The sequence below is a fragment of the Oncorhynchus mykiss genome, chromosome 16 (assembly GCF_013265735.2).
Source record: "Oncorhynchus mykiss isolate Arlee chromosome 16, USDA_OmykA_1.1, whole genome shotgun sequence".
Lineage (NCBI taxonomy): Eukaryota > Metazoa > Chordata > Actinopteri > Salmoniformes > Salmonidae > Oncorhynchus > Oncorhynchus mykiss.
Genome location: NC_048580.1, coordinates 54,098,881 through 54,122,817, shown reverse-complemented (window position 1 = coordinate 54,122,817; position 23,937 = coordinate 54,098,881). Strand labels below are relative to the sequence as shown.

The following is a 23,937-nucleotide window of genomic DNA, read 5'->3' as shown; positions in this document are numbered from 1 at the left end:
GACACCCCAATAAAGGAGTGGTTCTGCAGGTGGTGACCACAGACCACTTCTCAGTTCCTATGCTTCCTGGCTGATGTTTTAGTCACTTTTGAATGCTGCCGGTGCTTTCACTCTAGTGGTAGCATGAGACGGAGTCTACAACCCACACAAGTGGCTCAGGTAGTGCAGCTCATCCAGGATGGCACATCAATGCGAGCTGTGGCAAGAAGGTTTGCTGTGTCTGTCAGCGGTGTCCAGAGCATGGAGGCGCTACCAGGAGACAGGCCAGTACATCAGGAGACGTGGAGGAGGCCGTAGGAGGGCAACAACCCAGCAGCAAGACCGCTACCTCCGCCTTTGTGCAAGGAGGAGCAGGAGGAGCACTGCCAGAGCCCTGCAAAAGGACCTCCAGCAGGCCACAAATGTGCATGTGTCTGCTCAAACAGTCAGAAACAGACTCCATGAGGGTGGTATGAGGGCCCGACGTCCACAGGTGGGGGTTGTGCTTACAGCCCAACACCGTGCAGGACGTTTGGCATTTGCCAGAGAACACCAAGATTGGCAAATTCGCCACTGGCGCCCTGTGCTCTTCACAGATGAAAGCAGGTTCACACTGAGCACGTGACAGATGTGACAGAGTCTAGAGACGACTTGGAGAACGTTCTGCTGCCTGCAACATCCTCCAGCATGACCGGTTTGGCGGTGGGTCAGTCATGGTGTGGGGTGGCATTTCTTTGGGGAAGGCCGCACAGCCCTCCATGTGCTCGCCAGAGGTAGCCTGACTGCCATTAGGTACTGAGATGAGATCCTCAGACCCTTTATGAGACCATATGCTGGTGCGGTTGGCCCTGGGTTCCTCCTAATGCAAGACAATGCTAGACCTCATGTGGCTGGAGTCTGTCAGCAGTTCTTGCAAGAGGAAGGCATTGATGCTATGGACCGCCCGTTCCCCAGACCTGAATCCAATTGAGCACATCTGGGACATCATGTCTCGCTCCATCCACCAACGCCACGTTGCACCACAGACTGTCCAGGAGTTGGCGGATGCTTTAGTCCAGGTCTGGGAGGAGATCCCCCAGGAGACCATCCGCCACCTCATCAGGAGCATGCCCAGGCATTGTAGGGAGGTCATACAGGCACGTGGAGGCCACACACACTACTGAGCCTAATTTTGACTTGTTTTAAGGACATTACATCAACGTTGGATCAGCCTGTAGTGTGGTTTTCCACTTTAATTTTGAGTGTGACTCCAAATCTAGACCTCCATGGGTTGATAAATTTGATTTCCATTGATAATTTTTGTGTGATTTTGTTGTCAGCAGATTCAACTGTAAAGAAAAAAGTATTTAATAAGAATATTTCATTCATTCAGATCTAGGATGTGTTATTTTAGTGTTCCTTTTATTTTTTTGAGCAGTGTATAATACATCAGCTAGACAGAGGGAGAGACAGACTGACAGCGTAGCTAGGTAGATGGAGTGAGTGGGGAAAAGTAGGAGAGGTTGAAGAGGGGAAGGTAGAAGAGGTAGAAACAGAAGTACAAACAGAGACTCAAATCCCCCTGGACCAGAGCACACAGCCCAGGGAGGAGTGATGGAGGAGAAGAGGGACTTGGGAATGGGAACGGTTACTGGCGGTTACTGGCTAGTTCTCCCTTTCCCTTTCTCTGTCTCCCCTCCTTCCTCAAGCCTCAGGAGCTGGAATCCCCAACCTGAATGGACTGTGTCACATGGAAGGGGACTTTGAGGGGAAAATCCAATAAGGTGCTAGTAGATTGACCAGGCCAGGATAAAGGCTGAGTCAAGCATCTCTTTCTCGATCTGTTACTTATTGCCTACCCTTTGTTTCTCTCTTTCTCCCTCTTTCTAGTCACTCCTTCCTTCCACTGCCTGTCTTCATCCACCGTACATCCTCATATCCTCCTGTTTTGCACTCCTCTGTCACCTTCTCTCTCCCTTCCTGTCACCTTCTCTCTCCCTTCCTCTGTCACCTTCTCTCTCCCTTCCTCTGTCACCTGCTCTCTCCCTTCCTCTGTCACCTTCTCGCTCCCCTCCTCTGTCACCTTCTCTCCCTTCCTCTGTCACCTTCTCTCTCCCTTCCCCCTCCCTGCTGTCTGAGGCCTCTAGAACCCTCTCTTCCTCCTGTCCAGTCTCCTGTTGTCACGGTCAGCCCACTGCATGCATAAACAACAACGGCCTGCCTTTCCACTGCACATTATGTTCACAAGGGTCAAGCGGCTGGACAGCTGGGCCAACACGCCCAACCAGTGCACCCAGGGGACTCCCAGGGCTGTCCCCTCATCCTGCCTGCCTGCCACCCCCAGACAGACCCCATCAACAGGCCACGGTGGGGGACTGACACACCCTGCTCTAGTCTTAAAATTACACATGTATGGGCAACACACACACGCAAGTACAGAAACACACAGAGACACGAACGTCCGCACACTCACACCGTGAGACTGAGTGTCCTATGATTTAAATCCTGTCTCAGTGGAGCTGCCCTTCCTACCCAGACTACAGCACAGACAAGACCAGCCTCCTCCCATTAAAGAAACTGAAAGTTGGCCGTTTGACTGGCTGGCCAGGGTCTACTATTACTGACCTGAATAGACTGTATCTATCACCAGAGGAGGGTTGAGAAGACGAACCTACGGATGAATGGATCAATCTGAAACTGTGTCCAAAATTGCACCCTATTCCCTATATAGTGCACTACTTTTGACTAGAGGCATACCGACCCCGGTCAAAAGTAGTGCACTATATAGGGAATAGTGTGCCATTTCAGATGCAAGCCCGGGGGTGCTCAGGTTTTATGTGTGGAGGGAATGCTAAAAAGAGGACAAAGCATAGAGGCACATACCGTAGGTCCGATACTGTGAACTAGCTAGATATGGATTTTGGTGACCTGGACATACAATAACCTGACACATCATGTGGTCTCCCAGCCACTCTCTCTCACACACACACCTCACCAAAACATGAGGACAAACCCCTTTGCTTCACCTGTCTCATTGATGAACGACCACAGCGTCATTAGGGCTGTTCATGTCCCTGAGCAAAACTGAGCTGGAAGAAGGGAGCCGGATATATATAATGAACACATGCTGCTGGACATGAATACAATGAATACATACAGCCCAGCGTCACCAGCCTCTACCCCAAAACCAATAACAACTTCATCAATTATTCAGTCCCAGCCATCCCCATGGCCAGCAAATGGTTCATGTTACCGATCAACATCATACAAGTGCGTATCAATTTCCTATACTAGATAAGCATGTACTTCATTATATAGACTCAATAGAATTTGAAAAATCTATATAGACATAGCTAGAGTTCAGTGGAGGCTACTGAGAGAACGGCTCACAATAAAGGCTGGTTTGGAGCAAATGGAATGGTATCAAACACATGTATTTGATAGCATTCCACTTATTGCACTCCAGACAATACAAGCCTGTCCTCACTAATTAAGTTGCCACCAACCTCCTGTGGAGTATACCCTCTCTCCAGTCTACACACAATGACAAAGGATACTACTACAGTTACTAAGTCTTATCTATGCTCTATCACTGCCATCTTGAGGGTGGTGCTGGTCCCACTTAAACAGAAGGCAGGTTCCATTCTAGGAGACATCAATCAGTGAGTAGAACACAATGAAGAGGGAGTGGATCATTAATATATTTATTCATCTTCAACTCTACAGGATACTGGCTGGTGGCTTCCAGTTAAATAGGCAGTTGATGAAACAGAGCATGAACAAACAATACAAAACAATAACGGGTCAGCTACATCTCAATTATATAAGCAAGCCAGACAGCACACACAGAATTACTTCATTTACAGCAGTAGCATATCCTTCAATACATTCACACTTTCCAATATTAGACTATTTTATGATTCAGTCAAATGACCAGAAAAATGGATGCGACACAAAAAAACAGGAAAAGATTAAGGACTGGTTTACTCATCTTATGTATCCAAGTGATCTTGAAAAAAGAATGCCAATTATTGCAGACAAATGTCAATTATCGACAAGATGAAGAAGCCCCCAGTCAGCGTAGCATAAAGCAGTGAGGCTGATTAGGGAAGTATGGTGTCAGGAGTATTCCTGTTTCCTACCTAGAGTATTCTGATTCAGGAACTAAATATACCATTATTACATCGACTCATGTCATGTTCAGTCAGATACTATATAGCGGACTCGTCTTTGTATCTGTGCCATTATAGCGTTTGTGACAGCACGGGCAGTGCCATAGAGGCTATTTCCATTTCGAAGTAGTCAATTTTCTTCTTCACGTTTGGCTGATCCCTCCTGATGACACGGTTGGACATGCCCCAACAGGGTCACCAGCCAATGAAATTGGAAGTCCCACCCAATGACTACACTAAAACGGTGGAAGCATACAACGGCGCTGCCAATGCGAACATGGCCTTTTGGCCACTACAGGACTCTATCCTTCTTTATGTCATATACCCAAAGATCCTGTTCTTTAAAACCAGAGTTCTTAATTGAAACAATAACAAAGCAGTCAATAGCCTTTGTTTCTGTAAAAGATGAAGGATGGGCCCGGAGACATGGAACCACTGAAATTCATAGATAGCACTATGGCTGCAATGTCTGACCATCCTTGATATTACAATTTAACCATGTTTTGAGCACATATATTGTTTGTTTACAAACATTGGAGTAAAACAAGCTTATAGGGTTCTGATGGTGTATGCCAGTTAAACTAAGCCCATGAAGCATTTAGATATCTTTTTCAAGAAACAATGGATATATGCATCATTAATTCATGATGAAAAACAGACGTAGAAACTAAGGATTCTAGCTAATAACTGAACACAGTATACTGTAGGTCTTGTATAATAATAGCACCATCTACTGGAAACGTAGGAAATGTCAAGAAGAACTGCAAAGGTGTGAGATGAGCTGCAACTGAATGAATAGAACGATCACAGCGCTCCAACATGCCCAGCACAGAGTTGTACTCATTAGGACATGCAATGGAAAACATTTTGAAAAGTTCAACAGAAAATGAAAAATAAAAAAGTCCAAGTAGTCTCTCCCTGTTGGTTTGTTTTCTACCATTTGGTGCCTAGAACACAGGTTAACATCCCAAAATAATAAACAGATCAGTCAGTCCATTTACTGTTATTGCATGTCACTTTGATACAAAGGGGCAACAAAAAGAAAACTGAAAAACATGTGACATAATACAGACAAATGCTTTCAAAACAAATAGCTTACTGTTAAAATTGTTTCTTTTTTTAAGTGTTGGCACATGGTATTGCAAACTATTTAAAATACTAGAATACATTTAAGCAGGTCTTACATGTTATGTTTGGTCCCACTTTAAACAACTTATGAAGTCTTGAAATCCTTTACAAGGACTAAATCAGTTATTCACAAATCATATACACTGAGTTACAAAACATTAGAAACACCTGCTCTTTCCATGACAGACTGACCAGGTGAAAGCTGTGGAACGCTTGCGACACCTTGTAGAGTTTATGCCCCGACGAATTGAGGCTGTTCTGAGGGTAAGGGGGGGTGCAACTCAATATTAAGAAGGTGTTCTTAACGTTTAGTACACTCTGTGTAGAAGCAAAGCCATACCATACATAAAGGGTAATAGAACAGGTCGTTGAATCTATGTGGCATTACCCGTCAGACCCTCTGAAATAGCATGACAGTTACTGGTGAATGACATCAGCCATTTAAAGGGTTTATGAAGGCTTCAGGTATCCTTCATCTATTTCTTCAAAGGGGGACCTTGGATTTATTTCTAATACAATCAACCCAGTCTAAACAGAGGAAAGAGGAGTGTTCAGCGCAGTTCTGCTAGTACACAAGCCCCCTCTGCCTCTAGAAGACAAAGCTGGAGTGGAAAATGCATCTCAAAAACTTAAAACATTTCAAGCGTGCAGACAAACATGCATAGCAATCCTTTGTCAAACGGCAATGAAACAAAAAGGACAAAATAACAAGTCTACATAGTTCAAATGGAGAGAATTAAAATAAAAATAAAAACTTTTGATTCTAATAGTACATTAAGTGTACTCAAGAGGGGAGAACTGAACTGCTGACAAACTAGAGGGATTTTGTTGTGTTTCTTTAACCCAAGTGTTGGCTTGAGTCCCACAGTGAAGGCTCTACAGTTACATTTATACATCTCCTTCTGCTCCTCGTCCTCCCTGTTCAGCCTCGGTAAGAGTGTCAGGGTACTGTGGCCTCCTCTGTAGTTGTGAGCTCACATTGCGCCACAGCAGTGGTTCTGGAAGAGCAGTTCGATGACCGAGGAGTCGGCTAGCGTGGACACGTCGCCCAGGTCTCGCTCGTTACGGGCAATCTTACGTAGCACACGCCGCATGATCTTACCTGTGTACACAGAGGGGGAAGTAAAGGCAAGTCAGTCACTAATGAAGTTACCAGCTCTCATTCAAAACACCTTTCAAATCAAGTCATAGTGGAAAATGTTACATGTTCACATTCAAAACCATGTTAGTACAGAATAAAATCATAACCAAGGTACGCTCTCACCTGATCTGGTCTTGGGAAGGCCTGGGGCATTCTGTATAAAGTCTGGAGTGGCAATGGCACCAATCTTCTCTCTCACTGTCAAAGCAGATAAACAGCATTAGTCATCAGCTCCAATACAGAAACATATTGTCGGTGTGGGATGCATGCAGACAGTGTAGGACAATCCTCTTCATGTTCAGTGACAGTACTGTAGTTGGCTTTACACAGATAAAACCAAAACATACCTTGTTTCTTTAACTGGGCCTCCAGGGTGCGGCTGAAGCTGACTCCCTCGGTAAGCGTGACGAAGCAGTAGAGACTCTCCCCTTTGACAGGGTGCGGCCTGCTAACTACCGCTGCCTCGACCACCGCCTCGTGCTCCACCAGGGCTGACTCCACCTCTGCTGTGCTCAGCAGGTGACCTGATGTACACACAACCCACAGGATTATCATATAGTACAACAGTCCACTGATCTCTACTGTAAATCACAAGTTAGAGAAGGTTCTTACATGCACCATGACTAGAAGACAACCTTTAATATTTCACAACAGCAGACAGCACCCTAGTAGTGGTAGTCCTATACCTTCCCCAGCTCAAGATAAATGAACCTGTTAGAGCACTATACTAGCAGTAGTGCAGATGACAGGACAAGAGACCTTACAGTACAGACAACTCCAACACACTGTACATCACATTTCACAGAGCTCCAGCTGATGGAAGTGCTCACCTGAGACATTCAACATGTCATCTATCCTCCCTGTGATCCAGTAATACCCATCCTTATCTCTACAGCAACCTGGGGGGGGGGGGAAACAGCAATACATTAATGTGGTTTCCATGTCAACAACAAAGGGTCTTGATTTAGTATACACAAAAACACACTGTCCATGACACAATGAGACAAAGAATACAAATGGGAAATGTGAGTTACTCTACAAAACTTCAGTCATTAATGGTGCTCAGGATGTTAGCCATGTTAGACTCATCTTACCGTCACCAGTGACGTAGTATCCTGGGAATTGCTCGAAGTAGGTGGTCTCAAACCTCTGGTGGTTCCCAAACACAGTCCTCATGACTCCTGGCCAGGGCTGTTTGAACACCTGAGGGGGATAAGAAGCAAGGATGTCCAAAGTCAAACAAGTAGTGAAGATCCACTTCATCAAATATAGACAGCCGACAGCATACTGTAGTGAGAATATTGCGTATTGGAGTGAGAATTAATCTAATGTTTAGTACTGGGTAGATCTCTACATAAACTTCTGGATAACCAATTGCTCCCGGTGTCTTACCAGGTAACCCTCACTTGGTCCCTCAAGCTCCTCCCCAGACTCATTCAAAATGGCAGGGACAACTCCAAAGAAAGGAAACGTCTGGTGGAGAAATGGGAAAAGACCGGCAATTTAGACCAATTTATCCCACATGATGACAGGGAGGGAGCATCTCAGTGAGCAGGAATGGGGAAGTTGATACTGTCAATATAACAACACTTACAGCAGACCCAGGCTTCATGGGCGTGGCAGCAGGTAGAGGAGTCAACACGTGGCCACCCTGAGACAGAAGCCAATGGGAAGAGATTCAGTCAGAACAGAGATTACAGTTACAGAAAGATGTCCATTCAATAAACTCATCCATGTCTTTAACGTATTGAATCAAGACAGACTGCGTGACCGAAGGTAAACGCCCCATTCCGCCCCCACAGGAAGCATCTTACCCAGAGCTAAAGAACCAGATCACATAGACATTTTTTGATCAACATGATAAATGTAACCTACGTCTCTGCCTTATTTATGACCAGCTGAAATAAAAGCCCACAGTGATTTGAACCAACACTACAAAAATATATTAGGATGTAGGCTATTTCTGTCTGTTGTAACTAAGAACATTGCAGTAGCACACAGACTGCCTGTCGGTGTCCTGCTTATGTTTGTAATAGCCTACTGTTACAACAGACGATGACGTTTGTTGTACAAAACGATCATGTCTTCGGTACACGTTGCCAGTCAAAGACCGATCATCGCCACAGGGGACAAAAGAAATGTGCGTGAAGTAGCGAGTCAAGAGAATTCTGCAATGCAGCCACTCTAGTCAATACAATCTATTCAGTAACATTACATTTTGATGTGTGTTAATCTAAAATTCATTAAAAAGAATAATAAACTGCTGACGGTCTCAGTCTGCCAGAAGGTGTCGACCACGGGGCACCTCTTCTCCCCCACCACGCTGTAGTACCACTGCCACGCCTCCGGGTTGATGGGCTCCCCCACCGTCCCCAGCACCTTCAGAGAATCCCGCTTGTACCTGACACACACACGGAGGGAAAGGGTTAACAGAGACCCCCATAGCCTCAGACAAAAGGACGAAACCAAAACATGCAGACATTTGCCAACACACATATATACATATAGTAAGTTTATAAACAGGGTGGTTTGAGCCCTGAAAACATGTATTTTTACCACTAATTACACTGGTAACCAGTTTATAATAGCAATAAGGCACCTCGGAGGTGTTCGGGAATATTGCCAATATACCACAGCTAAGGGCTGTATCCAGGTCATGGTAACATGGCTCCTTGGAAATCTAATGAGCATAATACAAAAATCCATCAGAATCTGTCAGTTTAAGCTAAAGATGTGTTTTAACATGGTCTGCATCTCAATCCACTGCGTCGGCCGATGTCAGCCTTACACATCTGCTGTGAAAGGTGGCAAAGCTAGAGAGGTGTTTGTCAGGCAAAGAGACATTTTCGGGCTATGGAAAGATGGTGTTCTCGGTTTTGCTCTACAACCCGCACAAGAGTCATAGGACTTGTCTGAAGTTGGTATATCCAATCTGCCAACTTCTGTCTGTAGCATCTGAACAGTTTGGGCTAAATGTTTCAAAATGTTGCCTACCCGGCACACAGAGCAGCTGAAACGGGTGCACCTACTGCCAACAGCCCGGGACAAATAAAAAAAGAAACAAGGTGTATCCTTGTTTATTTAATAGAAATGTTTGGCGATCGACTAGGAATGCCTTGGAGATCGACCAGTCAACAGGCTGTTGGTGACCACAGCCTTAAGGGGTCCATAAACTCAAATAGCTAAATGATTCTTGGTATGACCATCTTAAACAAATTCCATATAGTTTAGTAGAACCCCCCCAACTTAGACTCTAGTGGACTAAATTATAATATAAACAGATGGAGAACTCAATCTGTAGATACAGGAATGCTTCTTCTGTACTATGAAGCCCCATCATACTCAGGCCTAGGTCATGTTCAACAGGATAGAAATTACTTACAAAAACAGGGTCAAACAAGGAGGTACTGTCCAATTTGAACCGTTTTGTTACAGTGTGCCCTAATGAACACAATCCTGGTGAGGAACAGGCTGAATGAGCCAAGAGTGTGGAGACTCACTTCTGGACGGGCTCGCTCCCATACTTCATGAGAAGGCGGATGGCTGTGGGCGCCGTGTAGAACTTGGTGACTTGGTACTTGTCGACTATCTCCCACATGCGGCTGACATCCGGATAGGTGGGCAGACCCTCGAACTGAACATGTATCAAATTCACATCAAAACCGAGCCAGAGGCAGATGGTGTAAACAACCTCATGATCATAACCTAAGTCATCATTAGCTGTCTGAACTACAGGAGGAAGTAGAGGTAGAAAATAACATCCCCTTCCATCTTCCCCTCCTGTTTACACACACACACACACACACACTTTTATGAGTCACTTTATGATATTCGTCAATAAAACCATGACTTGGTTATAAAACAAATCTCTAACATTTGTCCAAATGGACTATGGACGTTTTAGACACATTGAAGGTCATACGACATTATATATAGTGCACAAATGTAGACCAGGGCCCTATATTCCCTATATACAGTTGAAGTCGGAAGTTTACATACACCTTAGCCAAATACATTTAAACTCTGTTTCACAATTCCTGACATTTAATTCTAGTAAAAAGTCCCTGTCTTAGGTCACTTAGGATCACCACTTTATTTTAAGAATGTGAAATGTCAGAATAATAGTAGAGAGAATTATTTATTTCAGCTTTTATGACTTTGCTGTCCTTAAGCCATTTTGCCACAACTTTGGAAGTATGTTTGGGGTCATTGTCCATTTGGAAGACCCATTTGCAGCCAAGCTTCAACTTCCTGACTGATGTCTTGTTGCTTCAATATATCCACAATTTTCCTACCTCATGATGCCATCTATTTTGTGAAGTGCACCAGTTCCTCCTACAGCAAAGCACCCACACAACATGATGCTGCCACCCCCGTGCTTCACGGTTGGGATGGTGTTCTTTGGATTGCAAGCCTCAACCTTTTTCCTCCAAACATAACGATGGTCATTATGGCCAAACAGTTCTATTTTTGTTTCATCAGACCAGAGGACATTTCTCCAAAAAGTACGATCTTTGTCCCGATGTGCAGTTGCAAACCATAGTCTGGCTTTTTTATGCCGATTTTGGAGCAGCGGCTTCTTCCTTTCTGAGCGGCCTTTCAGGTTATGTCAATATAGGATTCGTTTTACTGTGAATATAGATACTTTTGAACCTGTTTCCTTCAGCATCGTCACAATGTCCTTTGCTGTTGTTCTGGGATTGATTTGCACTTTTCGCACCAAAGTACGTTCATCTCTAGGAGACAGAACGCGTCTCCTTCCTGAGCGGTATGGCGGCTGCGTGTTCCCATGGTGTTTATACTTGCGTACTATTGTTTGTACAGATGAATGTGGTACCTTCAGGCGTTTGGAAATTGCTTCCAAGGATGAACCAGACTTGTGGAGGTCTACAGTTTTTTTTCCTGAGGTCTTGGCTGATTTCTTTTGATTTTCCCATGATGTCAAGCAAAGAGGCACTGAGTTTGAAGGTAGGCCTTCAAATACATTATTTTCTGGAATTTCCCAAGCTGTTTAAAAGGCACAGTCAACTTAGTGTATGTAAACTTCAGATCCACTAGAATTGTGATAGTGAAATAATCTGTAAATAATTGTTGGAAAAATTACTTGTCATGCACAATGTAGATGTCCTAACCGACTTGCCAAAACTATAGTTTCTTAAAACGAAATTTATGGAGTTCCGACTTCAACTATATAGTGCACTACTTTAGACCAGGGCCCTATTCCCTATATATAGTGCACTACTTTAGACCAGATTCCAAACAGAATAAGGTTCCATTTCAGACTGCCCTCTTCCTCCTCTAAATAGCAGTATTAAGCCTGTGGCCATCCACTCACCAGGACACTGGTGGCCCCGTTAGCCAGGGGCCCGTAGGTGATGTAGGAGTGGCCCGTGATCCAGCCAATGTCGGCCGTGCACCAGTACACATCCTCAGGATGGTAGTCAAACACCAGTTTGAAGGTGGTGGCCACGTAGAGCATATAGCCACCGATCGTGTGCAGCACACCCTGATTACAAGACACATGGTCACCACAGCAGCATTTACACATATGTGAAGACAGAGTGCAAAAATCTATATCAAACCGAGAGAAGAGAGAAAGGGAGTTAGAAACAGAGTGCCACTGCTGCATAGCATGTGTACCTTGGGTTTCCCGGTGGAGCCGCTGGTGTAGAGGATGAAGAGGGGATCTTCAGAGTCACACCACTCTGGTTCACATTCCTCAGACACACCACTCAGCAGGCTGAGCCAGCACTGATCCACCTCAGGGTTCCACGGCACCTGGCGGAACCACACACACACTGGTAAAAACCACACAATGACATGGAACCCTGCATTTTTACAGCTCGAGAGAGACCACATCAAGACATCCTGATAACGATCATAGGAAAAAACAAAAAGTCTAATCTTACTTTGATTCTATTCAGTCAAGAGCAACAACCAAGCCTAATGATAGCAGTAGGAAGAAACGTGTAAATGTTCCTAATCCCTAAAATCAGGAGTGAGAATGTTAGCTCAAATCAAACATGCTCAAATAAGACAAAATACGAGAGCTATAAAAAAGGTTATGGGAAGTCTAAGTGAAGCGTTGTTTACACTTGAACAGTCTGTGAAACAATGGTGAGAGAAGTTAAATGTTTTAACTCCGAGTTCACAATAAAATTACTCTCCAAAAATGCTGCTATCAGGGGTTAAAGGTCACTATATGGGTGGGGCTAATGAAATACACGGAATATATGTTCTAGAAATATGGGTAGGGCCCTACATTTCTTGATTTTTTTTCCTGAAATATGCCAAATGTGCATAACATTGATAGTGTTGCACATGTATTGATATACACTCAGTGGCCAGTTTATTAGGTACAACAACCTGTTCACAAAAATGGTTCCCTCCTACATACAATGAGTCAAGTGGTCATGGCTTGCTATACAAAGCAGGCAGACAGGCATCGGAGCATTTACTTACTATTTGATTGAACGTTATAGAATGGGTCAAACAAGTGACCAAAGTAACTGAATGTCGGTGCCAGGTGCACCCTTCCAGTATCAGAAATGACGAGTCTCCTGGGCTATTCACGCACGACAGTGTCTAGGGTTTACTGAGAATGGCGTGACAAACAAAAAACATCCAGTCAGTAGCAGTCCTGTGGGTGAAAACAGCTCGTTGATGAGAGAGGTCGAAGGAGAATGGCAAGAATTGCGCAAGCCAACAGGCGGGCCATAAAAAGGCAATTAAGTGCATAGTACAACAGTGGTGTGCAGAACTGCATCTCGGAACGCGCAATTAGTCGGTCCTTGTCACTCATGGGCTATGGAAACAGACGACCACACTGGGCTCCACCCCCATCAGCTAAAAACAAGAAGCGGATCCAGCACCAACAGTGGACAATTGAGGAGTGGAAAAATATTGCCTAGTCCGACAAATCCTGGTTCCTGTTGCGTCATGCTGATGGCAGAATCAGGATTTGGCGTAAGCAGCCCGAGTCCACAGCCCCATCCTGCCTGCTGTCACCGGTACAGGCTGGCGGTGTAATGGTGTGGGAAATGGTTAGGTCCCTTGATACCAACTGAACAACATTTCCACACCCCAAAGAATTCGGGTTGTTCTGGAGGAAAATGAGGGTCCGACCCAGTACAAGATGTGTGTACCTAATAAACTGAGTGTATATTGACAGTGGTGCACAATCTCAATAAGACAAAAAAAAACAGACATCATCTGAAACATGAAATGAAAGACCACACTTACAGTATGAGTGATCAATTACATCTACATGGAGTCAGGGGTCAATTACCTCTTATCTGAAACCTTAGTCATTGTTTATCCTTCAGTGAGTGTGGTTACATGCACACAATAATGTGATTATTGTGGATAGTCAGATTAATACAATAGTTTGAATAAAAGTTGACATGCTTTGCAAGAAGAATGATTTATTTAACAATCCTGTTTATATGGACACATCTGAAATCAGGCTACTTGATGGCACTGATAAATGCAGAAAAAAACGCAATCAAAATAAACGTTCTACCACAGCAAACATGTTATTTTTGGGAAGCATATTTGATTCACAGTTCGGACATGTGAAAACTACTTCTAAGACCCATTCATTCAGTTGTTCCGAACTCACTTCACTCACGCTCGCTGGGCTGGTGCTACCACATGCAACGATCAACTACACCGCTGGAACGCCGATTTCGGTGTTTACAGGGCTTAATAATTCAGAATATTGCTCAGAAAATCAGTCGTTTTAAAATCTGCGTATGTTTACTTCGATTTTGACCTTACGCCAACTAAGATACTCTGCTAAGGCGTTTACATGACTATTGCATAATTTGCCAACTGCCACAATCAGTTTAAGGTCGAATTATTAGTGTGCATGTAAACAGTGTTTCTTTCAGGTCAAACCTTTATCACCATCTTAAAGATGCACTACACAGAAATTGGTCAGACATTTCCTGGTTGGTAAAATTCTAATAGTTTGCCTAATTTCAGTTTGTGACAATACAAGCAGTGAAATATAATTTCCAGAACCAAAAATATTGTATTTTCAGCTGTTTGAAAGTAAGACTCAAAAGCGACACATAAGAACGGGAAGGATAGAAATATTTTTTTATTTAACTAAGCAAGTCAGTTAAGAACAAATGCTTATTTACAATGACGGCCTACCGGGGAACGGTGGGTTAACTGCCTCGTTCAGGGGTAGACCGACAGATTTTTACCTCGTCAGCTCTGGGATTTGACCTTTCGGTTACTGGCCCAACGCTCTAACCATTAGGCTACCTGCCGCCACAAAAAATCTCACATCACCGCTTCTTAGACTTGCTCTCAATTAGTGACAAATCTATAACACACATTTCTATGTGGATTTGGTCAGGTAGCCCAAAAAGTTACATATTGCAGCTTTAAGTACAGCGAAAGTAAAGCCTAAAGCTAGACAGAGATCAGGTAAGGGACCCCTGACCGGTGTGAGCTGACAGACCACAGACAAACAGACAGAGAGGTGTGTAACAGGCTCCACCCCCAGGGTTAGCCTACCGCTGACAAGTAGATCAGACAGGTGTTAAGAAGAAAAGGACAAGAAATGGAGAGAATTCAAGCTCAGGGAAATCTGAAATACCTGAGGGACGGGACGGATTTTCTTTACTCTGTCTTTCTGTTTCTCCTGCTAGAAGGGGTTAATGGAGACGGTTAGGCCTATTTGAACAAACATAAAAAGGGGTTGCTTCATGTCATTTGAACCATGACATCGAGACAAAGCCGTACCGACTTCGCCGATGGACTATCTACACTTCATTGTACACAAAACCAAAGAGAAAAAGCCAAACGTGTTGACTGTTTCTGGAGATATGTGAAATACAAACATAGTAGGGAGTTAACATTAAAGTGATAAGGTATATATTAATTAAACAGTAGCAAATGTTAAAGGTGCCCTAAACCTGCCCTATGAACACAGGGGTCGTATTCATTAGGCACCAACCGGAAAAAAAACTAACAGGGCACTGCATTGCAGAGCTAGAGGCGTCACTACAGACCCGGTTTCGATCCCAGGCTGTCTCGCAGCCGGACATGACCGGGAGACCCATGAGGCGACGCACTATTGGCCCAGCATCGTCCAGGTTAGGGGACAGTTTGACCGGCTGGGATGTCCTTGTCCTATCGCGCAGGCCAGGCGTATGCATGCCGACTTCGGTCGCCAGTTGTACGGTGTTTCCGCCGACGCATTGGTGCGGCTGGCTTCCGGGTTAAGAGAGCAGGATGTCAAGAAGCAGTATGGCTTGGCAGGGTCGTGTTTCGGAGGACGCATGGCTCTCTACCTTCGCCTCTCCCGAGTCCGTAGGGGAGTTGTTGCGATGGGACAAGACTAACTACCAATTGGATACCACGAAAATCGGGGAGAAGGGGTCAAAAAATAAAATACAAAAATTGTCCAATAACAAACACCCATTTTTAATTTCCGTTGCAAATTTTTTTGCAATGGTGTCCCCTAATGAATAGAACCCTGTAGAGAGACTGTGGGGCGTGAGAGAGCTTTTTCTGGTGGTCTCACCTGCAGGTCAGGACAGGGCCGCTTGGCTGGGGGAGACTGAGAGCTGAGGGGAATGGCCTCCACCTCCTTGGACAGGTGTTTAAGCATGATACACCTCTGTACTGGGAAACTCCTGACAGATGGAGAAGAGAGTGGGGCAGTGTGAAAGAGTAGAGGAAGAGACAAAGTAAAAGGACAGAGTTGTGATTCACATGAACAAAGTCTGCATGACCCTCTCCAAGTAAACATACAGGTATCTATCGGCAAGGATGTGTTGTAAATATCTAGCAAACAGAGAGTAGAAGTCTGTATACGCGACTAGCTAGTCAGATAGAAAGTGTGTCCTTACTTGTCCCTGCATTTCTGTAGTGCGTCGTCAGCGATCACCTTCAGGTTGATTAGCTTATCTCCTCTGTAGAAGCCATCTGAGAGAGATGGGGGTGGGGGAGTTCAGAACGGATGAGGTCAAAGGGTGCACACCGATCAATGAGAGAAAGGCAGGGCAGTGATTGCAATCGACAGGACTTCACTGGTACTGTCGGTCTGACTGCATTGGCATAAACCTGTCACAACCTGGGAACAATCTTCATATTGATATTTTAAAATCCGCTGACAACAAAAATGAATGATTCTTAGATTATATTCATATGTGGCAAAACATTTTAGTATTGCGTGCTCAGCTCCAAAATGTTTTAGGATGTCAAACGAATACATGTCTAGTGTAATTGAACAGCAGCCAACGGGTGTCGCTAACGTGCAACATTTTTAATTCACTTAATTCCCCTGGTAACAGTCTTCAGCCATAGACCAAAATTGCCCAGGACCACACCCAGTCACTCACAATGGGTCACCATCTAAAGAGGTTATGGTGGTTATCCGATTAGCGTCACTCCAAATCCAAAGCTGTACAGTGATGCAGTAGGCCTGTACAGTGGGCTGGGCTCACTATGATGAGTACAAAGCCACGCTAATTAACACTGTGGATTAGGGGGTCAGGGGATAATCTGTGGCACTGTAATCCAATCTAATAAGTGTCTCTTTATTACTGCAGTTTAGTTTGCAGTCTCACCGGCCGTGATCAGCAACGAGCACTGGGAGTCCAGGATCCTCTCGCACAGCGACTCTGCCGAAAAGCCTGCAAACTGGATAGTGTACACACAGAAATACACACATCAAATACACTGTGCACTGTGTGCAAATGCACTCTAAAGTGTTTGCCTATTATGTTTGCCTTGTAGGGTGTTGATAGATATGTTCCTTCTAAGTCTATGAGGAAAAAGCAGGCAAAATGGGTATTACAGCCACTTCACCTACTAATTCAAGGTCGCTGAAGTGCACTTTAATGACGGTATAAATCCGGCTGGTATGATGTGTCTATATGTTTTAGGGTTGTCAATGATACCAGTATGACGTCAGTAAGAAAAAGAAACTAAAACATGAAGCAAAACAGTCCTAATGTTGGAAAACAGCCTCATGTGGTCCCCCAGAGTCACTTGTTATTTCGCAAGCTATAGCACACAATATTTTACATAAAGTAGGATTTTAAAGGATCATGAAGTCTGCTTCGTGTTTCGTTTTTTTGCCACGGAAAATCTGCTATCGTATCAAGATACTAGTATATTGACAAAACTAAACAGGCCTAATCCAGACAGTTTAGGTGTAGGTTGTTAGTTACTCACCACGATTGAGTGCACAGCCCCGATGCGCACACAAGCCAGCATGGCCACCACCAGCTCCACCACCATTGGCATGTAGATGGACACGCGGTCGCCCTTCTTCACCCCCTGGGACTTGAGCACATTGGCAAACTGGCAAACCTGCTGGAGCAGCTCTCTGTATGTCACCGTCATCTCGTCGCCAGGCTCGTTCCCTTCCCTGTAAGGGGACCAACATAGATATCATACAGAGATACAGTGCATTCTGAAAGCATTTAGACGCCTTCTCTTATTCCAGTTACGTTACAGCTGCATTCTAAAATGGATTAACTAAATAAAATCCCCAACCTACACACAATACCCCATAATGACAACGCAAAAACAGGTTTAGAACTTTAAAATAGAAATACCTTATTTACATAAGTATTCAGACCCTTTGCTATGAGATTCAAAATTGAGCTCAGGTGCATCCTGTTTCCATTGATCATCCTTGAGATGTTTCTACAACTTGGAGACCTTTCAGCAGGACAATAACCTAAAACACAAGGCCAAATATACACTGGAGTTGCTTACCAAGACGACATTGAATGTTCCTGAGTAACCTAGTTACTGTTTTGAAAGTCTATGGCAAGACTTGACAATGGCCGTCTAACAATGATCATCTTGACAGCGCTTGAATAATTTTAAATAAGAATAAAATGGACAAATGTTGTATAATCCAGGGTTGGAAAGCTCTTAAGATTCACAGTTGTAATTGCTGACAAAAGTATTAACTTTGGGGTGTGAATACTTACGTAATAAGATATTTACATTTTAAAATACATTTGCAAACATTTCTAAAAACAAGTTTTCACTGTCATTATGGGTTATTGTGTAGATGTGTGAAAAAAAACAACTATTTAATCAATTTTTAATTCAGGGTGTAACAACAAAAATGTTGAAGACAAGGTGTATGAATATTTTCTGAAGGCACTGTAGATGTTACCCCCCCCCCAAAACATTTTTTGGAAGAAGAAGTAATACTAAACCTCTGCTTTCTACTCAAACTCAAAACATTCAAGCACACCAACATGCTCACAAAGCTAATATTCAAGGTGGATAAATTCTAGCTAAGTATCTCATGTGCCCACAGATAAAGTAATAAACTGTGACATTGTGGCTCTCTGCTTTACTCAGCAATGTGCCTGAGCTGTGGAATCGTTAGTCTCTGGAATCGCCTTTAAAAACGAGAAACGCATGACTGGCAAACTAAGGACAAGCTCTTAAAATGGCAGTGTGCGCACTTACGGTAGAATTTGGGATGGTGTGGTTACTGAGCAGGATTGTACCACTGTTAATCCTTAAGAGTCTATCGACTACCGTGCTTCAATCTAAGTATCAAAATACAAAAATCTGCTTCAGAAACCGTCAGTTTAAGCTAGAGATAGAGATATTGCATGGGCTACGTCTCAGTCATCCGCCTATGGCCGCGCTACAGCGGTGTTCGTTAGACCATAAGACATCCCGAAAAATCAGTCTTCTCACGAAAAAGTCTAACATCCAAGCGGTTTGGCCTACAGTACTATTATGGCCACTCTATGGAAAGGGGAGACTCACGAACATGTTGTTCTCCGTTTTGCTCTACACCCCCAAGTGTCACAGGACCCGTCTGAAGGGAACCCATACAAGCGAATGGAAGAATGAAGGTAGATTTTTGCCACCAAAAATAAGGGGTTAAATGTGTACAACAAAAAAAAACTATTTTCTGAGCTTTCTTATACATCGCCTAGGTATAGAACAGAGACCTCATTCCTCATTTTTTGGCTGTCTCTTGCCATTTATGAATGTGTTTCTATAGGCTATAGTAGTAAAAGGTCCAATTCAATTTTATCAAATCATATATAAAGGGGTCCTAAATCATCCATGGTATGACCATCTTGAAACAAGTCCATGTTAGCTTAGTCCCCCGCCCCCACCCAACGGCTTAGACTGAGGTTAAAGCACTGTGTCCCTTCTTACAGTTGGCCCTCTTATCCCACTGGCCCATAGCAAGAGCCCCTAGAGCCTGCTGAGAAATTAGAGCAAAACTCACTCTAACCAAGTTCACCCAATCAGCCCACATTCCACCCAAGGACAACAATCACTAATTGTGTTGTTGCTCTGCCATACTTTCACACTCAAATTAACAAGGTAACTCTGCCAGACAGAAGATAATGGATTTCTCATTTGAGGTAGCAAATGCATTTGAGCAAACATCACATAGCCTTATGATAAACTTAATAGAATTTAGATTAACACAAGTTCTCCTCTCCAGTCCAGGACACACATTGCTTAATATAAACGCAGCCGTGTCTAATAGGAAATCTAAAGGAAAGGCCGAGTTTGGTCTTTCCTATTGTGCAACACAATATGCCTCCCAGATACCGTAGAGGGCCACGGTTATCTCACAACGGTTTAAGTGCAAGAGCGCGAGGAGGAAAATACCCATGCAAAGCTCTGCTTTCACACAACATGGATCTCTCACTAGAGACTGCCCACTGCTCCCTTTTAGATTTATGTTTGTGAGCTGCATTCTGCTCATTGGCAGAAAACTACACCATTGCTGGTAGGCCAAGGTCATCCAAACAGATCCCCTCTCTTCGGTGGTGACAGAGTGTGGCGAAACACACACACACACTCCTATAAATAGTCAGCAGGGAAAAAAAATCTTTCCACTCACGTTCAAGATGTCAAAGTACAGATGACAAAGACACCAACTCTGTTGAGGTTGGCAGAGGACAGACAAAAACATAGTGCATGTGTAGGTAATAGGCAGGCCTAAATAATCAAACTATAGTTAAGCAATAAGGCCCGAGGGGGTGTGGTATATGGCCAATATACCAAAGCTAAGGCAAGACACAGCCCTTAGCCGTGGTATATTGGCCATATATCTCAACCCCGCAGAGGTGCCTTATTTCTATTATAAACTGGTTACCAATGTAATTAGAGCTGTAAAAATAAATGTTTCGTCATACCCATGGTATACGGTCTCATATACCACAACTTTCAGCAAAAATCAGCATTCAGGGCTCGAACTACCCAGTTTATAATACAAATTAGATCATTTAGGGACAAAACAGCTAAAGTAGGCTATCCCCAGACAAAAAGCTTGCCTATTACAACAAAAGGACATATCCAATGGATTGAATAAGCTGAGAAGTAGCAGGGCAAATCTAATGGTATGGCTGACAGTACATTGGAACTGATAGGACAGACATTCACACTTGAGTCATGAGCACTGGACTGCAGAGAGCATTGCCTTTTACGCTACAGCAACGTGGGACAAAGAAATGTCTAAGCTATACAAAATCTCTCCCAACTTCAATAACTGTAATGACTAGCCTGTCGGCAAGGAATACACTTCAGAATGCTACTAGTGAGAAAAACATCTCCTGTAGTGAGAAGTCAGTTTTCTAAAATCAGTTAAGTTGAGACCTCAGAGTAACCCTACGCAGTCAAAGTCAAGTGTAGGCCCAATGCTGTTCATCATTAGACATCAACTGGTAAATGCACAACAATTTGCAAGACAAGACAATTACACTTGAGACTAGAGCATATCAAAGCTGCAGCATGTCAGTTTCCCGTGGTCTAAATGACCTAGTCTAGTGTGGTTAATGGGGTGAGCAAAGAGCATGTGTGTATTGTGTCTCAACTTCAAAGCTCTCCTATTCACTAATACCAACAAAACACACAAATAGCAACCACATCCCTAAATAACCCACCCAGCACTAGAAGCCCATCCGTCCTCATAGATTCACTATTCATTTATGAGGACATCGCTGACCTGGGGCTGGCTTTACAAAAGAGGGGGGCGGGGGTCTTGAGCACTAGTCATTTCAGACAAGACCAGAGACAAAGGACCGATGATCATTGTAGAAGCATTCAGCCTCCTGTCCTAGCATTCCATCAAATTGTTCCAGAGGGGCAATCTCAAGCAGTGAACCAGACAATGTCCAAGAAGAGTGTGCTTTGACAGCCTCCGTAACCCCTTTTAACACACATACACAGGCCATCAGACTGTTAAACAGCCATCACTAACACAATGAGGATGCTGTCTACATACAGACTTGAAGTCATTGGCCACTTCATTAAATGGACTACTAGTCACTTTAATAATGTTCACATATTTTGCATTACTCATCTCATATGTATAAACTGTATTTTATACCATCTATTGCATCTTGCCTAAGCCGCTGAGTCATTGCTCATCCATATATTCTTTTTCCATTACTTAGATTTGTGTATTAGAAAGTTGTGGAATTGTTAAGATTACTTGTTAGATATTGCTGCACTGTCAGAACTAGTGTCACAAGCATTTCACAACAACATCTGCTAACCATGTGTGTGACCCATAAGATTTGATTTGACACACACCAGTAGAATGCCACTTTGTCCCCTAGCCCCCTCTCATGAACGTTACAGTCCAGGACGTTGTAGCAGATGTTGGTGGTGGCCCCCTCCATGCACTTGATGTAGATCTCCCCCTTCGTCACGTCAAAGTTGTAGTCCATGAACTGGCCCGTGTGCTTCGACTTCCAGTAGAAGTCATTTGCAATGTCACCCCAGAACTCTGGAATAAGGAAACATAATGAAGGGCCATTATGATGACACATGACAGGTGGCTGATAGGGACAATCATCCTCCACCACCAGAAAACACACAAATGTCAGATTCATTTCCTGTGTCACATTTCCTTGACATGCTCACAGTTGTTGGAAAGCTTCAGAGTAAGATTTTCCCAAATGTCTAAACCATGTTACAGAAAAAAAGCAAACATGAAGCAAGACAAGTAGAGTTACATGCACACTAGCATAGATATGTGAAAGATATGCTGGCAAAATCTATACACTTGGGACAGAAGTAAAACAAGACCTACTGCTGGTATAAATCAAAGGTTTTGTTCATGCAATACTTTTATTTCCACAAGGCTTTGATACGCCACCCCAGCCATAGGCTGCTCGCTCTGCTACCACACCGCAAGTGGTACCGGAGTTCCAAGTCTACGTCCAAGAGGCTTCTACCTTCAAGCCATAAGACTCCTGAACATCTAATCAAATGGCTACCCAGAGTATTTACATTGCCGCGCCCCCTTTACGTTATTATATATGCATAGTCACTTTAATAACCCTACATACACATTACCTCGACTAACCCTGTATATAATCTCGCTATTGTTTTATTTTACTGCTGCTCTTTAACTACTTGTTACCTTTATTTCGTATTTGTATTTTTTTAAACTGCATTTTTGGTTTGAGGCTTGCAAGTATTTCGTTGTAAGGTCTACATCGCTTGTATTCGGCGCATGTGACTAATTCCATTTTATTTAAATGTGTTTGTAAATAAACCTACCATCTGGATGTTCAATAGATTTCAGGTAGAGTTCTTTGTACTTCTCAAAGTTGGGTACATGAGCATCCTTCTTTAAGTCTCCTCCTGCATGAAATACGTCCTCCTTCGGTGCTTTGTCTGGAATCATTTTGCCCTTCAGTCAGCTGGCTTGCGATCTATCCTAACTATCGAAATACGAGACAAAAGATGGAAAAACTGCGAAGAATGGTATTGACGATAAATTGCGCTATTTGCTCGTGCCCACTGCAGCTCAAACTACTACGTGCAATTTAAAAAAGCCTCCAGTGAGTCACCCTCTCACTACATGGTATTGAACAAAAACAATGGTACAACCAACTGGCATAGTTAATTCTGACTTCCTTGTTTAAGGATGCTTCTTTAGCCTCCTAGCTACTTTAGAAGTCGACTATCTCGATTAATGCATAGGAAAACAATACATTAACTAAAATAATAACTGTCAAACTAGCCAACGTTAACTTAACTGGTTGCGAATCTAAGCAATATTTCCAGGCAGTGGAAACCAAAAGAAACGAGATAGCAGCTAGCTAACTTTAGGGACATCAGCTATTCAAAGCGTTAGAAAATAGCTTAAAATATAAACCACTTCCTGCTATTCAAGAAGGTTAATAACTGCGTTTCCAGTTAGCTAGCTAACTTAGACCCACCGCTAGCTGGAGTTCAAATCCTTGTAAAAAAAAATATCTAGCTGCTATAACTATAAGGAAGTAAGTAGTAAACGATTGACTTGAGAGCGAGACGAGGCCGTTCTGTTTGAAGTGGTAGGTTGGACACCACTTGACTTGATAGCGCCTTCTTCCATTCAAATTAAGCAACATTAAATATTTTTCTGGAAAAATATCCGTTTTTCCTGAAGTGGAAGTGGTCTGCCCTTCGTCCAAATGTCTTTTGAAGGCAGAGACAACGCGAAGGAAGAGCGCATGAGGAATGACGGTAAACTGAACTCCGGTTGGCCCTAAAATGGGCGGAGCGGCAGCC

General features: G+C 43.6%; 1 protein-coding gene across 3 annotated transcripts; it reads right to left on the bottom strand.

Moving 5' to 3' along the window:
- Positions 1-3,639: 3,639 nt before the first annotated feature.
- LOC110492305 (acetyl-coenzyme A synthetase, cytoplasmic) lies at positions 3,640-23,876 on the bottom strand. 3 transcript variants are annotated; one of them, XM_036947292.1, is made up of 18 exons: positions 22,942-23,876; positions 21,967-22,162; positions 17,599-17,794; positions 16,989-17,061; positions 16,269-16,344; positions 15,941-16,052; positions 15,011-15,055; positions 12,040-12,177; positions 11,735-11,905; positions 9,900-10,033; positions 8,668-8,800; positions 7,994-8,050; positions 7,792-7,872; positions 7,494-7,602; positions 7,230-7,298; positions 6,747-6,923; positions 6,523-6,597; positions 3,640-6,360 (listed from the first exon to the last, which is right to left on the bottom strand). In XM_036947292.1, exons 1-18 carry the CDS (start codon positions 23,066-23,068, stop codon positions 6,233-6,235), a joined length of 2,097 nt encoding a protein of 698 aa, XP_036803187.1. In that variant the 5' UTR covers positions 23,069-23,876; the 3' UTR covers positions 3,640-6,232. The 3 variants fall into 3 exon arrangements, with proteins under 3 accessions (XP_036803187.1, XP_021422190.2, XP_036803188.1); XM_021566515.2 differs by having other exon boundaries at positions 15,011-15,058; positions 22,942-23,874; XM_036947293.1 differs by lacking the exon at positions 15,011-15,055 and having other exon boundaries at positions 22,942-23,875.
- Positions 23,877-23,937: the final 61 nt, after the last annotated feature.